This window comes from Schistocerca serialis, chromosome 2 (genome assembly GCF_023864345.2).
Source record: "Schistocerca serialis cubense isolate TAMUIC-IGC-003099 chromosome 2, iqSchSeri2.2, whole genome shotgun sequence".
In the NCBI taxonomy this organism is placed as follows: Eukaryota; Metazoa; Arthropoda; class Insecta; order Orthoptera; family Acrididae; genus Schistocerca; species Schistocerca serialis.
In genome coordinates, this window is record NC_064639.1 from 277,502,654 (window position 1) to 277,524,360 (window position 21,707).

General features: G+C 40.3%; 1 protein-coding gene across 1 annotated transcript in view; it reads left to right on the top strand.

Moving 5' to 3' along the window:
* The first annotated feature begins 2,110 nt into the window (after positions 1-2,110).
* Positions 2,111-21,707, top strand: part of LOC126457038 (hemolymph lipopolysaccharide-binding protein-like) — a 50,320-nt gene continuing 30,723 nt past the window's right edge. Inside the window, exon 1 of the mRNA XM_050093026.1 lies at positions 2,111-2,247. Within this exon, the coding sequence (XP_049948983.1) occupies positions 2,142-2,247 (106 nt within the window). The 5' untranslated portion in view covers positions 2,111-2,141. The remainder of the gene's footprint in view (positions 2,248-21,707) is intronic.

A 21,707-nucleotide genomic window follows, 5' to 3' on the forward strand; every position in this document is an offset into this window, starting at 1 on the left:
AGCTGGATTGGTGTCAAGAATATCTGACACGTACATTTCTAATGTGCGAAACGAAACACCAAGGGTGTTGCCGTACGGGGTCCCGTTTTATTCAAGCAATTAGTAACGTTGCACACCCACGTAATTACGTCGCAGGATGGCGGGAAACAGGAGATCAAAGAGTGTAAATACTCTTTGCTGCTTCGCGTCACGTTCAAACTTCATCGAATCGTTTTCAACGATCCATAGTGGTTCCAAAATTTTGCACGAAAGAAAAATTGCGGCCGCTTTGTACTCCATGGGGGAAATGTACGAGTGTGTCAGTAATGTCAAAGGTTGTGAAGAACACCGTCCTCTTGCTCATCGCACGGTGGACTGCTGGTTTAATCCTTAAAATATCTAGGAATCAAAGCCCCAGACAAAGGGGTGTTATTATTGACGCCCTTCAAGAGACCCCTAGTGGATTTTTCGTATCGGTTCTGAGCGGCGATCTATCTGAATGCTTTCCTCGGACACCAATTAGAAACCGCTCGATTTCAGCGCTGTGTGTCTCGGTTCGATGACGACCTTCTTATAATTTGATACGACTACAGTGGCGTTGGACAGAATTGTGATGAAATTTGGTGCCAATGTGAGATCATTAACTCACCTCACTAGTCACATGAACTTCTCAGCTGTGACCCTCTTTACATGTGTTGATTCCCTACTGTTTGAAACTCCGCCGAGCCCGCAGCTGATGTCGCAGCGCATCACACACCTTCGAGCCAAATTTTAAAAATTCGTCGCAATGGGAGATAATTACGTGGATTCGAAAAAAACGTGATATAAATTTGAGATATGAATATTGCTACAGATATGTCATTCACCATAATTAGTTGCGTGTTTCCGCATGTTAAGGAATGAGAAGAGTATGTGTGCCGAAGGTTATTTTGCAGACCATACAAAGCAGCACTTCGGAAATGGAGTCCATTCATATTTAAAAAAAAGAAAATGTAGTCTTATACTGCTAAATCAGGATTTTTCTTCATTACGACATTTGCGTATCAGTACTTCATTTAAATTAATGTTAGTGGATTTCCATGCTCTAGCTTGCGATTTAATTCTATCATGTCAATGAACCCACTTTAATCTAGTGGTTGGAATGTATTATTGTGGACTTGTGGAGAGAAAGTGTGTCTCTAAATGTTGTTGCTATTTAATGAGTTTTTGTTAAAACCATTTACACTAATCGTCAGTCGTTTCTTAATCATTCTGTTGTTCAAAAATAGAAGAAAATTAATCAAAGTACCCATTAATGTCAAATCTATTAACTGCCATGCGTACCTACTCGCAATCTGGTTGAAACGATATAGTGCTTCCGAATCCAACACTCTGAAATTTATTACTATTTTTACGTACTGTGTATCTTGGCCTCGTCATTCCTTAAAACATAACGAGAATTAGGAACTTACAGAATATGAATATCGACCAACAGTCCATTAACATATTCTCGTCATATTTTGAGCGGATAGTGAGGTCAAGATACAGTGCTACGTTTCACGTGCAAATATACTGTTTGATAATATGCGCAACGATCTCTTTTCTGGCGAATTGTTCAGACTTCTTTGTTTTCTATTGTCTACTTCAACATCCGTAAGTGACAAACTGAGGAACCATTTGCATTTCAGAAGTGCGTGGAACACTTTCATTGCACAAAAGGAAGAAAGTAACTAATGCATTTATAGGCTAACGTGCAACAACGTAACTTAATGCAAACTACGTTGTGTGTAATAAATCTGCAGGTAAAAGTCAAAGAATGGACTCCAAGACAAGTACGCCCACTTATTAATATGTGCACCATCAGCCAGTATCGCTTAGGTAACAGCAACGTAAACGGATGAATCCGCAGTTGACAGCTCTACTCTGTTCTCATGTCTGAAGTAACAGTACTACGTTCACCAGGCATGTACAAAACAGACAGCCTCTTGGGTTACAGCTGTAAATGTTAGGACTACGTATTTTTAGTAAGATTACTCTTCCAGGCTCTAAAAAAATTAAAGCAGTTGTGGACCAACAAAGAATCTCGTTTGTCGTCCTTATCCGGGTCTGTGTTTGTATATACAGCGCTGTTTCTGTACTTTCCGTAGACGCAGCTGCTCCTTGATAGGAAGTGGGACTGACCCATGGTGGGGTCACTACGATTACTCCAACTCTTCCAACTCTTCTGTACTGAGAGGGCCAGCAGTCGTTTCTGTTCTGAAGGAGACAGCGCCACCGATCTTCATCATCGTAAGTAAAAGTCAGCCTCGCGAAATGGCAGTACTGTTACATACTAAAACATTATCAAGCAGTGAAACCGAGGGAATTGAGATGTTTGCGTCAATAGAATATGGTAACAGTTTTCAGAATACATTCTAATTGCAATATCGTCTTCTTCCATGTGACGTTCTGATCCTAATGTCTTTCCCACTTTTACGCATCTTGATAACTTCATATATAAACATTCCGCTTGCGTATGTTTGTGCTCGCAAAACTTGAAAGGTAGTTAGTCGATTCACCTAAAATTTTAACACAGTGTTGTGTTTGAGTGCGTGTGTGTTTTTGTACACTTGCTTTTTGTATTAGTAAGTATGTAATGTATAAAGGGGAAACATTGTCACCAAAAGTATAGAAAAATTCTTGACCGCTTTACTCCAGATTTCTACACGATACTCTAATGAACATATGAGCGTAGGTTATACTTTTTGTGCATATAATAAATACATATGTACTCAGTAGATAAAAGGTACTTTATTTGCGGATGAAACTACGCTTCGAACATGACTTGACGTGTTCTTCGTCTCAAAGCCACGTGATTTCTACAGTTACGAAATCGGAAAGGTACTCGAGTGTTGGCAGAATGTTGTAAATACTGAGGTAGAATATATTATTGATGATTAGTATTTTATCCATCTTCAGCCACTGTAGTCGCATACATTGAAATAATGACTTCCAGTTGTATAAAAAAAATTTATTTCCTTAACAGGCACTTAGAGCCCGTTTTGAGAAGATTACAACTCCCACATGATTTACGATTGTCAACAATTAAGATGCACGCAGCATATTTCTGAACCACTTGAACGTAGCTGTATGCTGTAGGCATCATACTGTTGACACTTGTAAATAATGAGGTTGCTATAACCTTTTGGAGGAGGGCACTTAGTGCCTGTAACCGGTTAAGGAAACAAAATTTCTTTTATGCAACTCATTGCCGATTACTTCGTCATACATTACTGATGGCTTAAGTCTCGATTATGTGTATTTGTTATGTTTGTTGTATAGAAAAACGCTACGAACTTATGCGACAACACAATATTACAGCATAAGAGCAATTAAAAAGACCTCAGTTTTGATGTGATGTTTATATCTATGAAAAATTAATTTATATTGCACAGCGTACGGAATATATTATATCTTCATTAACGCTTTCCACTACCGAGTATAGAAAAAATTCGTTTGACACAAAAAACTTTCAACATCATTCTAATGTATGCTGCACGGAAATGGCGAGAGCGTCGCACAGCCGAGTTACTTTGACCAACTATCAAGCTTACGCTTGCAGGACGCAATTACTATCACAGTATTGCACAGTGTTAAAGAGTGATGCCACCTTAATCAAGTTACGGACTGTTACATGTAAGATTAATAACTTAGTAAGGTGAACGAGCCTGTAAGCATATACGCTGACCTTCGCTAATCCAACATAACAATTATCCAACAAATTCGAGTGCAGGAACACCGCAAACGATTTTTGTAAATTTATCCTTTTGTCGATGTTCTCATAATAATTGTTTTGAGGATATCTTTTATTTTGATAGCTGCATTTGTGAATTTTCACTTCAGACGCGATCTCAGATTTCTTTATGTTTTAAATACGATGTACAATAACGTAAATCCTGTTATCTACGAGATTTGCAGTGTCATAGTCCATTGGGGGAGTAAGATGTTGTAACTGTAGTAGTGTTATTGATCTTGGTACAATTTGTACTACGGTATTGTACACGACATGTTATTAAAGTTACAAAACAAAAAGTAATTCACATGAACGTCATTAACGGTCTACTTTCACAAGATTGGCACACTTAGCTGTCCGTGACCTTATAGGGCAATTATCCCATTATTTGTCTGAAGTAATTTTGCAAATCGCGTAAAGCTAGAATCAGAAAGTTCCGGTGGTATTAGAGTCTCCATACACACGAACACGAGACCCATCCGCTTGAAACATAGCAAGCTAGAATCAGAAAGTTCCGGTGGTATTAGAGCTTCCATAGACCCGAACACGAGACCCATCCGCTTGAAACATAGCAAAATTCTTCGGTTTGTCCCGGGTGAACAACAGTGTCTCGCATATACATTACTGCAAAAAAGTCTTTTCGTAACGTAGGTAACTAATGTTAGACTGTACATTCATTTCTTATCAATAGTCACTGCACTCGACATATAGAATTTATTTCTCAACTCCAATCACTGCACACAACATACACACACTATATCAGCTGTCAACATGTCCATAATTATGATGTTGATTTCTCCTTTTGATGTTGATCTTTACAAAGCTTAGCTTCCCATTTGCTTGCCTGAAAAATTGAATCTGCATTCCTTCATAACGAAAGAGATATTTATCTCAGAAAGAGAACTAGGCATTAGTGTTATCAGCGCTACATGTAGGGATTTTCAGATAACAACATCTAGTACATTAGCAACATATTATATTAATAGTATACTACATTAATGACAATAGGCCTACCACATGCGATTTTTGAGAATGATTTCTGAACCAGCGAAACGGGATAATGGTCTGTGTTTGACATCACACTCGTAAATTTAGCTTTGTGTCCCGTTAGATGGTATTTTCTCTAATAAACTTGCATGCGGTACTAAATTTCCAGTTGTATGAATGTGTATAAACAGCGATTAAACAAAACCATGATCCTTATAATACTATGGTACTATATGTAGAGGAACCTACGAGAACACGGCCACTGCCACAACCGAATTTCCCAGCAACTTCTGAAGAAACGGCGATCAAAGTTTTCGACGTGATTTAGACGATTTTTACGACACAAAAACTTCAGCTGTATTGGTGGCGCAGTGGATACCGCCACGGTCTCTCAGTTTTGCGGCCTGCTTTCTCAACCGAATTATGTTTCTATTTGCCTTATTTTGTTTTCTTTTATTTTTTATTTATTTACCTATGTCTGGAGAATGATATTAAACGAATGTTTCCTATCAAGTTAGGGGATAAAAGGACGTCATATTAATGGTAAAATTACACATACGTTTTGCAATAAATATCATAAATACATTTATTATTTGTTTCCTGTACGTATGGTATTTTCAAAGTTGTAATCTTTTTAAATTTTCATATTCTTATATTTCAGTCTTATATGAGGTCTTATATTAACACCTTTATCTCTACTTTATTCTTCTCTTTGTTCTTGAGGACTATTTGGTGCATTATTGTGGATGATACCGATCGCAGAAACACCCGACACACAGAAATTCCAACCTGTCGACCATCGTACGACGGCAGGTTTGAAAGAATAATATTTTTTGGTAGGAATCTCACTTGGGAAGGAATATTTCACATATTTGACAATGATTTGGCAACCAACAATGCATAACAGATAACTTTATCTAAAACTGGCGCTTACAATTAATTAAGAATTAATTAAGACTTACGATACACAATAGGAATTTCGCCGAAAAAATTTTCAAATAATTTTCTCATCGATTATTGTTCCTTTTTTAAAATACTATTAGTAGACGCCTAAGTGCAACGTTCTACACTCCTAGATACATTTACAGCACTGATATTTGAAATTAAATGGTACGAACATTAATTACTATTACTTTATGAAAAAATATTCAACTACATATCACCAAATTTCAGTTTGTTTTACTGCTGCCCTGTTTGGGTCACATACCGTATGTGCTTACGCAACCGAAATTCATGTGAACAACATATTCTAACATAATACGAGCAGCAAAGAAAAAGAAGGAAAATTAAGGTTTAACGTAACGTCGACGACGTTGTTATTTGATTTAAGAGAAAGACGGTGAAGCAAATTCGTCCGTGTCTCTTCAATAAATCATTGGTTTTAGGTAAATCTGGATATCGTGACGTGGTACTGAAGTCCGCGGTCTTACGAGTGCACCTCTCCACTCGGCAACAATACCTCCAATTATTTTAAAAAAGTGCATCTATCGTATATTTTGTGGCAGGGTAGCAAATCTGCATGAGAAAGATGGAATGACATAAATATTTTGCAGATCTTGACAGCTGTGGTCAAGGGGTAGAGTGTCTGACTAGCAATAAAATGTACTGCTTCCTCATCACTGCTTACATTCTGTATAGAAATCATGACCAAGGGCAGCCCTGTGAAAGAGGGCGGAGGAGTAGACAGAGTTTAGGGGCCTTGTCTTGCCCATGGGGTGGGAAATGTCCCTAACAGGCGGGGGAATTAGCTATGCTCAGCGACATAAGGAGACAGGAGGCTATGGAAACCATTGCATTAAAGACATATTCGGTGAGGTGCCAAAACACATGGAGTAGCGAAGTGCACACATACAGATGGCGGTACTATCGATTACACAAGGTAAAAAAGGGCAGTGCATTGGCAGAGCTGTCATTTGTAAGCAGGTGATTCATGTGAGAAGCCTTCCGATGTGATTATGGCCTTACGTCGAGAATTAAGACTTTGAACGCGCAGTGGTATTTGGAGTTAGATGAATGGGACATTCCATTTCACATATCGTTAAGGAATTCAGTATTCCAAGACCTACAGTGTCAAGAGTGTGCCAAGAATACCAAATTTCAGGCATTAGCCCACACCTCCGACAACCCACCGCATTCACTTGACGGCCGATAGCAGCGGCGTTTGCGTAGGTTTTTCACTGCTAACAGACAAGAAAAAGTCCGTGAAATATCCGTAGGAACCAGTGTGGAACGTACAACAAACGCATCCATTAGGACAATGGTGCGAAACATGGCGTTAATGGGCTAAGGCAGCAGCGATATCGCCTGGAGCGCTTCTCCAGGGCTCTACCCTAGACAACTGGACAGTCCTAGCCTGGTCAAATGAGTCCTATTTTAGTTGGTAAGAAAGGATGGTAGGGTTCGAATGTGGCACGGAGCCAACGAAGCCATTGACCAAAGTAGACAACAACGCACTGTGTAAGCTGGTGGTGGCTCCATATTGGTGAGGGCTGTGTTTACGTGGATCTGACTGAGTCCTCTGTTCTAGCTCAACCTATCAATGACTGGAAATGGTTATGTCGGTGACTTGGAGACCCCTTGCGCTCATTCATGGACTTCATGTTCCCAAACTAGGATGCAGTTTTTATGGATGACATCGCGCCATATCGACGGGCCACAGTAGTTCGCTGTTGGACTATTTGAGCGAATGATTTGGCCACAGAGCTCGCCCAGCATGAAACATAATCGAGAGTCCACAACGTGCAAAAAAACCTGCACTGGCAACACTTTCTCAATTATGGACGGCTGAAGAGGCAGCGTGGCTGCGTATTCCTGCAGGGAACGTATTGAGTCGATGCCACGTCGTGTTCCCGCACTACGGCGAGTAAATGGACGTCGGACGCGTTATTAGGAGGTATCCCGTGACTTTTGTCACCCCAGTGTAATGTGTGTCCACAGGATATGTGGATTTCGAGTGATCTTTAGTAGTGTAAAGGAGGAGAGTTTTTGGAAACAAACACTCTTTGTCAATCCGGACAGTTATCCATATTCTAACTTCCACAACGTAACCGTAGCCTTGTAGCTTGTGATTGAAGGACCATAAATATCCGAAAGCTATTCTGTCGTAACGACTGATTTCTAAATTAAGAGAAACAACCACCGTTTGAAGGACTGTATACACAAATTCTTATGCGTTCATGTGAGGAGAAATAGCAAACTTTTTAATAAAAATTTGATAGAGAAACCATGCAGATTTATCCAACCTATCTAAATCTAGTGGCTTAGAAACGGAAACGAATTATTAATGTTTACATTGGTCTTATTTTTGAGCTTAACCTGTAGTCAGTCTTTTCTGCCCATTCTACCGCCCTTTCTTATAGACCGCTTCCTACGCCTTTGTGGTGCACGAATGGATAAAAACTAGCAAATTGTGAAATCATTCATGTGAAGTGATGGTTTAATTAGACTCTTTAGATATTTCGAGCACAAAAAAAAATGGTTCGAATGGCCCTGAGAACCATGGAACTTAACTTCTGAGGTCATCAGTCCCCTAGAACTTAGAATTACTTAAACCTAACTAACCTAAGGACACGACACACATCCATGCCCGAGGCAGGATTCGAACCTGCGACTGTAGCGGTCGCGTGGTTCCAGACTGTAGCGCCTAGAACCGCTCTGCCACACCGGCCGGCTTTAGGTAACAGAATTGCGCTTAAAATACTGCGAGGGTATAAGCGGTGAACACTAGTTCGAAAGAAAAAGCTTCAAACTCTCTTCTAGAAATTCAGATTGGTGTTTCCGTTATTTCCTTATACAAACAAGTGTTAATACCAGTATTGTTCCTTTGGAAAGGTGCGAACAAATTGCTGCAGCCTTATACGCAATGTTTACTTGAGTTCCGCTTAAATGAACCTAGCATCACTCGATCCTGATACCCCAATCTTCTTACCTAGAGTAATCATAGCAATGTCGACGCATTTTCCCTAACGCGTAAGTAAAGGGGGAGCGGGGTGGGGGACGCTACGCTTTTCCCACGACCAAAAAACCTAAAGAACCCATATTTCATGAAATGTGTTTCTATAACTAGGATACAGAACCTGAAAATGTCATTTAGTACAGTGATAACAACACCACCCAGTTTTTCCCAGTGTTTCACCGAGTGGTGGGACACATTTTGCCCACCACAAAAAATTTAAAAAACTATTAATTTCGTTAATTGTCGTCGATTTTCTTTTACAGAATACTTTTTAATGCTGTGTACGGTGTGTTCGCCCCGTTCTGTGCTTCTAGGTCTTGTAGAGAGGAGTGAATACATAATACTTTGATATGAATCAGAGGTTTCAGTTGAGATGTGTCACGCGTCCACGGCTGCTGAGGGAAAGAGAAAAGTCTCAGAGTTGCTTGTGGTGGTATGCAATAGTGTAGACAGGATAACGCGTACTACGTCAGACGATCATCTGATGTCTGGGTACAGAATTTAATGTACGAGACTCTGTAGAGGCAGAGGATGATCTGCTAGAATGAGTTCTTGCCAATGCACTAGAAACTAATGACACGTGGTTCCTGTTCAAAATATTATTTACTCACTCCCCTTCACAATTACCTAGAACTATGTAACGGAAATTTCCCAACATCCTGCAGACGTCTAAGAAGGCTCCGGAAGTATGAGTATGACATATCTTGTGAAAAGTCACATTCACTACTGACACTTAAATTTTTGGGTTACGTTTTACTGAAAAAAAAATTAGCGAATCGATAAAAGAAATCACTAAAAATAATGAATATTTCGGTTTGCTGGCGATTCTGATAAAAACAACACTACCACTGAACTATTCATAGTAACTCACTCTCTGCCCCTCTTTCTTACTCATAACGAATCCTACTCTCGTTATACCATTTTCTGCTACTGCTGATATTACCCTGCAGTCATCTAATCAGAAATACTTGTCTTCTTTCCATTTCACTTCAGTGACCCCTACTTCATTTAGATTGAGCCTTTGTATTTCCCTTCTCAAATTTTCTGGCTTTCCTACCACGGTCAAGATTCTGACATTCCACGCCCAGACTCGTAGAATCTTATCCTTTCTTTGGTTATTCATTTTTTTTCTGAAGGTCATCTCCCTATTGCCAGTCCTCTATGGGGGACTACTCCGCAATCTTTTGCCAATGGAGATATCCTCACGACAGTTTTTTTAATTACAGGCCACATGTCCTGTGGATACACGTCCTGTGTCTTTAATGCCGTGGTTTCCATTGCCTTCTGCATCCTCATGTCGTTGATCATTATTGATTCTTCCTCCTTTAGCAGCAGTTTCTCATGCCAAGGTCAAAGGAGTGTCCTGAACCTCTGTCCACTCCTCCGACCTCTTTGACAAAACGAGGGTCATGTCTTATGTCGGAAGCCTTCGGCCGCCAGTGCTGATTATTAACCAAAAAGTAAACCCTAGTAGGTTTCGAACCCGGGATCAAGGACATTTTGATAACTAATCAAACATGCTACCCCCAGACCACGGGTGACTAGCCACATGAGTTTTAACCCACTCTCCAACACCACTAAACTGTGATCTGAATGTATATCCGCTTCAGAGTACGCCTTACAGTCCAGTATATGGATTCGAAATCTCAGCCTGACCCCGATGTTATCTGACTGAAATCCTCCTGTATCTACCGTCCTTTCCCAAATATACTTCCTCCGCTTGCGACTCTTGAACAGAGTATTCGCTATTACTAACTGAAACTTATTGCAGAACGCAATTAGTCTTCCTCCTCTCTCATTCCTAGTACCAAATCCGTTTTCTCTAGTAATCCTTTCTTCTACTTCTTCCCCAACAACCGCATTCCAATTCCCCATGACTATTAGATATTAATCTGCAGTTATGTACTGAATTACCCATTCAGTATCGTCGTATACATTCTATAACTCATCTTCGGCTTGCACTTGTAACCTCCCCCTCACTTATCGACCTTAATGAGAGTGAAAAATGAAACCGCGTGTACCTAATGGGAATTTTGGAAAAGCAATCGTCACCGAAGTTAACCTGTCGGTAAAGAGGGAGGAAAGGGTTACATCTAAATGAAAGGAAAAATGCAAGTGAAACTGGTGGAAATTAATTTTGAAAAGGGGTAAAGTTAATGAAGAAAGTAAATGTGCGGCCGTTACGTTAACAATTAACTAGCGGTAATTAGATATTTGAGATTTGGGGGAAATTACGGTCGCCAGTCCTATGGACAATTACTATAATAACTGAAAAAGAAAGGTTATTAGACATATAATTAGCACTAGAAGCGTGGCAACTGAAGGTTGACACGTGTAGCGTGAAAACTGAAAGTTTGTCAGAAGTAATAAATTTCGCTACACTTAATTTAGCAAAAGAATTAATGAAACCGGAAAATCGAGAGTTAATTTAGTGACTGAAGTTAATAGTGAGCTTTCTTTCTGAAGCACATCGAAATACAGTTAGTCTTGGACTACCTCAACAATCATTTCTAAAGCTACTTGAATCTACGCAATTTAGAAAGAAGAGATTTAACTTTGAACTTGAATTAAACGATTCTGAACAATTAACAATAGTAAAATTTAGTACGTACCAAGCTGAGCTGCAGTCACAGGTAAGCTAAAATACGGTAACCAAAACTCGCACTCTTAATTTGTGCTTGTGTAATCTAACTATGGTAGCCAGCTAATGCTTAAATTGAACTTTGAAATTAAAGCAGTGAAATGGAATTATGCTGGCGTTTGAATTTCAACGACACTCGGGTTCATTTCGGAAAAGGAAGGGACCCTGCTTGGCAATGCAATTGGGACAATGAGCAACAAAGGTTCATGCTAAGTTGCTGTAATTTTGCGAGGCAAATGGAACAATTTCAAAAGCTGGGGTCTGCCATACAGTTCTGAAACTTTACGTGCTTTTAGTCTTCCTTGTTGGTTGATTGAAGGTTTGAAGCCGTCGATCGAGGAGGTGGCGACAGTCACTCAATGTCGGCCGTCGCTGTTGCAGAAGCTGGATGTTAGCGCGCCTTCTTCTCGACACGGTCACCAGGCGAAACGGGCTCTTGATGTGCGCCAGCTAATGCTTCCCGTCCGCGACACCATGTCAGAAACTATCATCGCGAGTCGAGCGCAATTACATGCTGCCAAACCCCGAAAGCGCGGCAACTCGCGGGAGCGTCACACAACACCTGCTCCACTCGCTACTCCCGCCAGACTCTCTCTGCCCGCGCTCCACGCGGCAGAGTTAACACTACCAAAGATCCTACACACTTTGATTCTTCACACGACCTATCGATGTAATCGTTCGATAGCAGTTTTCCCTAGGCAAGACCCAGCGTAAAAATACAAATAATCGTTACACAACAAACCAATTATACATCGACATAAATGCATAAATATATATATACAAATAGTAAAACAATTACAATATGTGAAGACACAGAAATATCAAATATTCAGGTAGCAAAAATAAGGAAAACAAATTATAGTACAATAGATGGAAATAGGAGGATATGCATTTCCGGCGTTACACGTGCCCCACATTGTCTGCGGATGTTCGTGTAACGTAAACAGACTCAGAAAATGTCCCAAAAAAGAAACAGCGGAAATGCATATGCTCAAAACATCAAAAAAATTTAGCATTCGTCTAATTAACCATGAACCAATTTTTAGACAATAATAACTGAGTGGAGACACTCCTAATCTTATTCCACTCTGTCATCTTGCACAAAATAAAACAGGTTGACAACATATTAAAATTCATAGAAAATATAGAAAATGGTTTAGCTATTCCAAAATCGTCAAAATCCGTAACACTATCAAGAAATGGAATACTATTTACAAAATGAATCAGAGTACATTATCATAAAAACAGGTAGATCAAAACACGCAAATAAACAATTAAATAGACTACACATTTTATATAACCTTTCATAATTAATATTCTCGTCACGAGAATCTATTTAACGCTAAACAAGAAATTAATATTCAGCAAATCGAAAAAACCATAAATATTGACAGTACAATTCTTTCAGCTGTCCAGGAAGAAAAACAACTCCGCCTTCCGTACCCGCAAGTACAAAGAATGCCGACAGCGGCACAAGAGCCGACAGCGGCACAAGAGCAGACAGCGGCTCCGCCTCGCCAGTATTGTTGCGCCCGCCTGTGCGGCACGCTTGATCTCACTCGCTTGCCTAACGGCATTTCCAGAACGTCCGTTTCACTGAATTCTTTAGGAAAAACTCACTCCCGAGTAATCTCAAGGAGTCCATTAACACTATCACAGTGGATAACTCAACACTGTCCATCATCACACATGTACAAGCCTGAAACTTAAAACAGCGTCTACGTACATCGGCAATGACTAGTAAAACACATATTTATGGAATCTTACAGCTATTTACAAAATCATATTTACATTCCTTAATCTACTGTGACTCAGCTGAAAACTTAAACTAGCAGCTTGGATTTTTAAATTGATTAATATTCAGTAACTCTTAAATCATTTAATCAACATAAATTACTTATTAATTACAACTTCTTTAATGACCTCTAGGTCAGGCAAAAGCATCGCCACATGGCACATCCTTAAATCTTACACTCTATATCTACATACTGTACAAATTACCCTATCTGTGGTACTAGTCAATCCTTGGTTGGTACAATTTCAGGTCTACAATGTTTCGTATACCTAATAGCTTTCCAGAGCTTGGATACTCTAAGCAATAAGCATTTGTGTGAGGTATACCAATGACTTTATATGGTCCATTATAAACAAACTTAAATTTAGAGATTTCATTGTCTATCTCGCTCGATTTCTCATGAGCTTTTACAAGTACTACGTCTACGATTGCAAACTTAGCAAAACGCGCATTAGCGTCATGACGACGTATGCGAGCATCGGCTTTTAGCTTCATTACTTCTCGCAAACGATCTTTTTTCACACCAATACTAATGTTAATCCGTGGAGGGAATTTGATTATCTCTTCCAATTCACTTTCTACACTTTTGTCAATGCCGAAATTCCTCATGTTACGGCAGTTCAAACTCATTCCTACGTCAATGTCATCCGGCCAGTTAACAATGTGTATAGGCTGGTATTGCCTATGCACACCGTCTCCTGCCTCGTCAAAACCAACTACCATTGTTTTATCTAGTGACATACATGTCAAAGTTTTGCTTTCGCAATTAATCACTGCACGGTACTTTAATAGCCAATCTAACCCGATAATTACTTCCGTAGTTAAGTCTGGCACGACGACAAACTCTTGCTCAAATCGTGCCCCACATATCTCGAAGTTGACAAAAATCTGTTTTGTGACCGGTTTACTGGCCTTCCCAGTAGCACCGATAATTTTCAGTCCTGTTACTGGCATAACTACGATGCCAGGTCTGTCTTTCAGTAAGTCAAATATTTTCCCAGATACAGCACTCAATTCTGCACCGGTGTCAATCAACACGTTTAGTTGTAGGTCGTGCATACTAACAGACACTACTATCTGTCTACACTTGTCCTCGACTGTTTCATTATTTTCCCACAGTAAATCCTCGTCTATATCCAGGTCATTCCAGAAAAACCATCCGGCTTTGATCCTAAATCCGGTTTATCTGGCGGCTTTTTCGGCCTCTGTTCACATACAGTTTTAATTTCAACACGTTTGTCCTGAGGCTTAGTCTGTAGCTTCGCCTCCAATACCGAAACCTTTTCCTGTAACTTGTCAACTAGTGAGTGTCGCTTTGCTATCAATTCACTAATTGTCACCATTGTTGATTCCTCTTTGGCCAGATTGATCTCATCTGCCAATCTACCTGGAGGAATGTGCCCAGTCGCATCTGAAATTACTTCCTCTGGATCTGCGCAACCCACACTGCTACCGTCTGACCGCATAACGTCAGCTCTAACCTCATACACGCTGTAATCTATGTGCTTTTCTACCAATCGTGTCCGGCTATCACTAAAATTTTCGTAATCTTTCTCCTTAATACTCTCGCAACGTTTAAACTGGAGGTTTGCGTCGGATGGGTCGGCTACTTCTACCACTATAACTTTCGGTAAAGTCTGCCGGTTAGGGCCAGAACTTTCCGTTACTACTTCAACATCTAACTCCTGCGGGGCGAAACACGACGAATCTTGCTCGTGCTCCCCATTAACATCAACTATTTCTGGTAAAGTCTGCCGGTTAGGGCCAGAACTTTCCATCACTTCACAAATACTATCTTCCTGTGGGACGAGACGCGGCAAATTCTGCCCGCGCTCTCCATAAATGCTTCTCCCGTACAGGCCCCTATAATCTCTTAGTTCGTCGTATAAGCGACCGAACTGCCTCAACCAGACCTCATCCCTCTCTGCATCCCCTCGCTCAATGACGGACGTGTTATCCGACATCTGATCTTCTCTCAACAATTGCGAATCACTCTTAAACTCAATCTCCAGTTCCGCTGTGGGTGTTACAGCTGCCACTTTATAATCGATTTCCGGAACACTACTTAAATTGTTCTCACCGACAGTGAATGTATTTTCTACTGCCGTGTATACAGCTGATCTACTACTTGTGGGCGCACTCCTTTCTCCTAACACTGGCACACTCTCCCGCCGTTGATTATTTCACACGGAATTTTCATAACGACGACACCTGGGTTTTCTCCTGTTATTGGGCCGCCAAAATTTCTCCACGCCAGGTCGGCCCCTTACCGGCGCGGCTAATGGTTTCCCTGTCTCGTCCCAGCAGATACGCTCCCCGGATGCTGCTGAGGCGGCTGATCACACCCTCTGGCGTTATTACTATTCTGTGAAGCCCGTATCACGTTAGTATGATACTGGTTTCCGTCATTCCTGTTATTATTTGCATTGTACCGATTGTTATTACGGTCCGAACCATTATTGTTATTGCTGCCATGGTTGTGGTATGCATTATTCCCATGGTTATCGTTGTTGTGGTTGCTGTGGTACCCGTTGTTGTTACCACGGCCTCTACCACTGTCGCGATTATTGCGCCAATTGTCCTCGTCCTCCACTCTTTCCAGGAAATCATTTATTGTCCTGTAATTGCTTCCTACGTAGCGTTTTGTATCATCTGGAAGCTTCTTGTAGAGTTCCCAGACTATTTCGGATTCCGAGCGGCGATCACGTAAATATTCCAACTTGCGGATCCAGCCCTCACAAAACTCCTTCATCGAACAGCGCGAATTCGCATCGAAAGGCCTCGATACGACAAATTCGCGCCAGACACTTTGCTGTTTTTGCTCTGACCAGTATTCAGCCAGAAACAAATTTTTAAATTCATCAAAAGTCAGGTTCGTAATGTTGAGGTTTAGGCCCCAACGCTTGGCATTACCAGCCAACACATCAATAATCGCATTAATTTTTCTCTCATCAGTCCATGATCTGGGTAAAACTCTTTCACAATTCTTAATGAAATCCGTCGCGTGTATACCGCCTTTTTTCAAGGGGTCGAACCGCTCCTCTTTCGTCAACAATTCCGAACTATGTGCATAGATTGGCACATAGCTCTGTTTTTCGTCAAGTTTCTTTTCTAATTCCGACACTCTCGTAATTACTTGGCAAGTGGTTGTCGCAATCGTTTCTACTTCCCTTTTTTTCTCTTCGTAGGTATTAGCCTGCTTCGTCACTTTGGTATCTACTTCGGATACTAAAGCCTTTAAAGTTTCCACCTTCTTTTGATCCTCTTTTTTCACTAATTGAATTTGTTCCGTCACCTTATTCTCGATGATCGGAGCAACTGATTCTCCTACACTTTTCTCGATTCTGCTAATTTCAGAATTAAAACGAGTATTTATGCTCGCAATTTCCGCCTGAACGCCTATCATTTCCTGTTTAAGATTACCGATTTCGGTATTAATTACAACAATATCTTCTTTGATTTTATCAACTTTTGTGTTAACAACTCCAACATTGTTGATAACAACGTTAATAGCTTTGTTCTGATTGTCTAGCATCCGTTCAAATTTTTCAGACTGAGCTTCTTGCTTGGCAGCCTGATCTTCTTGCTTGGCCGATTGACTCTTGATTTCGTTAATCAAAACATTCAATAAATCAGTTAAATTCCCGGAAACTACCGGTTTTACTTCCGTAGCGGCTTCCTCTTTAATTGTCCCCCCGTATTCGTCATCAAGGGATTCGCATTTGGTTTTCACTTCCGACTCCGAAACATTTTCTAAAGTTTGGAATTCCATTTCTGCTCTTTGTTGCGTTTCGGCGGTCGCGTCTTTCATGCTAGCCGCCTGCCCCTGAACAATGGGTACCGCGGTGCGCGTTTCCCACTGTTCGACCGATTGTTCCGTATCCAAGTCTAGCAAATTTTGGCAATTGTTGCCTTCACTCATTTTAATAATTTTCAATATAAATGCCAAATCTCAAATATAATTAGGATTACTCCCACTACTTATTCTCGCTGACGTAACGGCCTGTACGTAACCAGTACTTTGTTACGAGATTTGCACCATACAAAATTCGTGTCCAGAACAACCTCAAAACTGAAGATTGTCCTGTCACCAGGTCGCCACGTGTAACCTCCCCCTCACTTATCGACCTTAATAACAGTGAAAAATGAAACCGCGTGTACCTAATGGGAATTTTGGAAAAGCAATCGTCACCGAAGTTAACCTGTCGGTAAAGAGGGAGGAAAGGGTTACATCTAAATGAAAGGAAAAATGCAAGTGAAACTGGTGGAAATTAATTTTGAAAAGGGGTAAAGTTAATGAAGAAAGTAAATGTGCGGCCGTTACGTTAACAATTAACTAGCGGTAATTAGATATTTGAGATTTGGGGGAAATTACGGTCGCCAGTCCTATGGACAATTACTATAATAACTGAAAAAGAAAGGTTATTAGACATATAATTAGCACTAGAAGCGTGGCAACTGAAGGTTGACACGTGTAGCGTGAAAACTGAAAGTTTGTCAGAAGTAATAAATTTCGCTACACTTAATTTAGCAAAAGAATTAATGAAACCGGAAAATCGAGAGTTAATTTAGTGACTGAAGTTAATAGTGAGCTTTCTTTCTGAAGCACATCGAAATACAGTTAGTCTTGGACTACCTCAACAATCATTTCTAAAGCTACTTGAATCTACGCAATTTAGAAAGAAGAGATTTAACTTTGAACTTGAATTAAACGATTCTGAACAATTAACAATAGTAAAATTTAGTACGTACCAAGCTGAGCTGCAGTCACAGGTAAGCTAAAATACGGTAACCAAAACTCGCACTCTTAATTTGTGCTTGTGTAATCTAACTATGGTAGCCAGCTAATGCTTAAATTGAACTTTGAAATTAAAGCAGTGAAATGGAATTATGCTGGCGTTTGAATTTCAACGACACTCGGGTTCATTTCGGAAAAGGAAGGGACCCTGCTTGGCAATGCAATTGGGACAATGAGCAACAAAGGTTCATGCTAAGTTGCTGTAATTTTGCGAGGCAAATGGAACAATTTCAAAAGCTGGGGTCTGCCATACAGTTCTGAAACTTTACGTGCTTTTAGTCTTCCTTGTTGGTTGATTGAAGGTTTGAAGCCGTCGATCGAGGAGGTGGCGACAGTCACTCAATGTCGGCCGTCGCTGTTGCAGAAGCTGGATGTTAGCGCGCCTTCTTCTCGACACGGTCACCAGGCGAAACGGGCTCTTGATGTGCGCCAGCTAATGCTTCCCGTCCGCGACACCATGTCAGAAACTATCATCGCGAGTCGAGCGCAATTACATGCTGCCAAACCCCGAAAGCGCGGCAACTCGCGGGAGCGTCACACAACACGTGCTCCACTCGCTACTCCCGCCAGACTCTCTCTGCCCGCGCTCCACGCGGCAGAGTTAACACTACCAAAGATCCTACACACTTTGATTCTTCACACGACCTATCGATGTAATCGTTCGATAGCAGTTTTCCCTAGGCAAGACCCAGCGTAAAAATACAAATAATCGTTACACAACAAACCAATTATACATCGACATAAATGCATAAATATATATATACAAATAGTAAAACAATTACAATATGTGAAGACACAGAAATATCATACATTCAGGTAGCAAAAATAAGGAAAACAAATTATAGTACAATAGATGGAAATAGGAGGATATGCATTTCCGGCGTTACACACTGTCAGCATGGGTTGGGTTGGGTTGTTTGGGGGAAGAGACAAAACAGCGAGGTCATCGGTCTCATCGGATTAGGTAAGAACGGGTAAGAAAGTCTGCCGTACCCTTTCAAAGGATCTATCCCGGAATTGCATGGAGCGATTTAGGGAAATCACGTGAAATCCAAATCAGGATGGCCGGACGTGGGATTGAACCGTCGTCCTCTCGAATGCCAGCTGTCAGCATGTATACCTGAAATATCGTTTTTGATATTGGTTAGCTGTCGATTCTGATTAGAACAACCCTATCACTGAACTCTCACTCTCTGCCCCATATTCCTACTCATAACGAATCCTACTCCCGTTATACAATTTTCTGGTGCTGTTGATATTGCCCTACACTAATCTGACCATAAATCCTCATCTTCTTTACATTTAAGTTCACCATTTCTTGACTGACTCTTTGTATTTCCCTTTACAGTTTATTTAGCTTCCCAATGTAATGGTACTTTAATTACGTAACCATTACGGCAGCTCACCTGAACCTCTGGATACCAGCAGTATTCTACTGTGTTTCTGTAAAGTAGTTAACATATTTATGAGACAACATTCAGATTTGATTTCATTAATGTAGAGATACTTTGATACATCGATATGTTTATGTTGCAACGATATTATTCTTATGTGTATTCTTTCTTTTGTCACTATGATGTATGATGTACTTGTAACTCTGATTTTTGGGCACGTAAGCGATTATTAGTTAGTTAATTAGAGAGTCGATCATCATGTTGGAAAGACGCATAACGTACTCAGCTTATAAAATGTGAACTTTTAACAGTGAGGAAGATGTTTTCAAGTATGTTTTGTATTGTGAAGTGATGTTTTGTGTGTTACGCGATATTGCAACAAAAGCAATAAAAAGGAAGTGTAACTTGTAACTTAAATCCGGAGTGTTGATTATTTTTTACATCACCATTGTGCTAACTTTCAAAGGTTTAATCTTCAAGAATGGTTTGTGAAACACATCTATAAAACTTTTGAATGTCGCATAAAAAAAACCTAGGCCTCTTTGCATCCGAGCTTGAAATCATCACCACCTAGATTTTCGACGATTGAGCCATGATTTTACAACGAGACCAGCGTGGGAAACACGAAAAGATGAGTGCCTAGTTTCTTCATTATTACATGAAATGACTATTAACTGTGCTCTAATGACACCTGCCACATAATAACTTTGTTGTTGCCCGAAAATGCAGTATTTAGCAGCGTGAGCAACACCACAATCATTATTAAATTTTGACCTTTGTTGTGGTAGGGTTGTTAGACCAACCACGTTAAAACTTTTGACATTCCCCGCTCCGAATTGTTGGCGTTATCCTTCGTCGGACTATTCAATCTTTTGATCATGGTCACCTCCCACTGTGCAATCCTGTCCCAGAGATCCGAATGGGTGCTAGTCTGGAATCTTTTGCTGAGGGAGAGATCATTGTGACAATTTTTTTAATCATAGGCCACATGTCCTGTGGGTACATATTAAGTGCCTTTAGTACTGTGGTTTCCATTGCCTTCTGCATTCTCATGTTATGGATCATCTCTGTTCTTCTGACTTTAGAGGGCAGTTTCCCACCCCAAGAACAAGAGAGCTCCTTGAATCTCTGTCAGCTCCTCTGCTCTCTTCGACATGGTGTCTTCTGCCGCCACTGCTGGTGATGTTTATTCAAAATATAAGGGGTGGCGGGGTTCAAAGCCAATATGTGAGAATGGCCTGACTATTGAAGTTCAAATTTATACATTCAAGCGACGTTGCCTCTTCAACATACAAAAAAAAGGTCATTGAAATTATATCAACAAAGACGTGTTATCAAGCGTCGAACGATACTCTCCTATAACGTAAAAGTTCTAAAGTCACTTATAACATTTGGTTCCATACTGTTATATCAACTATTCTGACCTAATTGTAGGCTTTATAATTCGCATCTTAATTAAGCTGTCCTACGGGTAGTTTTCTTTGTTACTCACGTGATTGTATGTCTTGACGCATAGGTGTGAATACAAGATATAATGTTTAAAGTTATAAATAATTAAAAGAAAGTAGAAAAACGCCGATTCCTTGCATGAAAGGCTTATGTTTACTGATTTCAATACATTACCAAACTATATGCCCAACAGCGAATATGATGCTTAAAAGTATTCTTTTCTTTCTGATTTGTACGAAACACAGATTACATAACTTTATTGTGGCCCTTTAATCTACTTCCGGTACAGTCGTTTACTTACTCCAAACGGATACTGCAAGAGACCACTAGAAAACACTGCCCTGTATGGTTACCAGTCTATACGCAAATTACTACCGTGATAATACAAATATCACGAAACACGTTATTGGATATGATATATCTTTAACGCTCGTCATCTCAGATTTATCATAATAAACAAAAATTTAAAAGCAGGTTACCTTCTGAAAATTTTGTTCTGGGCCATAAGCCAGATATCATATTCAGAAACCTTCGCCTCAATTATCTGACCATGAAAGATGCAGAAGGCCACTATGTGATTTTATTTTAGTGATTACAAAATCAAACTGAAGAAACGTATTGGCTTGTCTTGGCAGCTCTTTTAGGTGATGCGGACGCTCAAGGAAAAGAGGCTATATTTCACCTCCTTGAAGTCAATATTCTCATCCAGAGTGAAGTATCCTCTATTACGAGAAAATCATGAGGCAGCTGCGTGTGTATAGTTCACTAGTCTGTTGGAATGAGTATGGCTTTGTGTGCTTTTTAATATGCACGAACAGAAGTTGTTCGTCTCTGGGAACAACATGTAAATGTCACAGCTTTTCCAAATCCACATTAAACTTGTTGTCCCTTCGCTAGCGACGAGAGAAAAGTGGGTGTAGGGTGGAAAGTCGCGGCAAGTTTAAAGGCTATCAGCAGT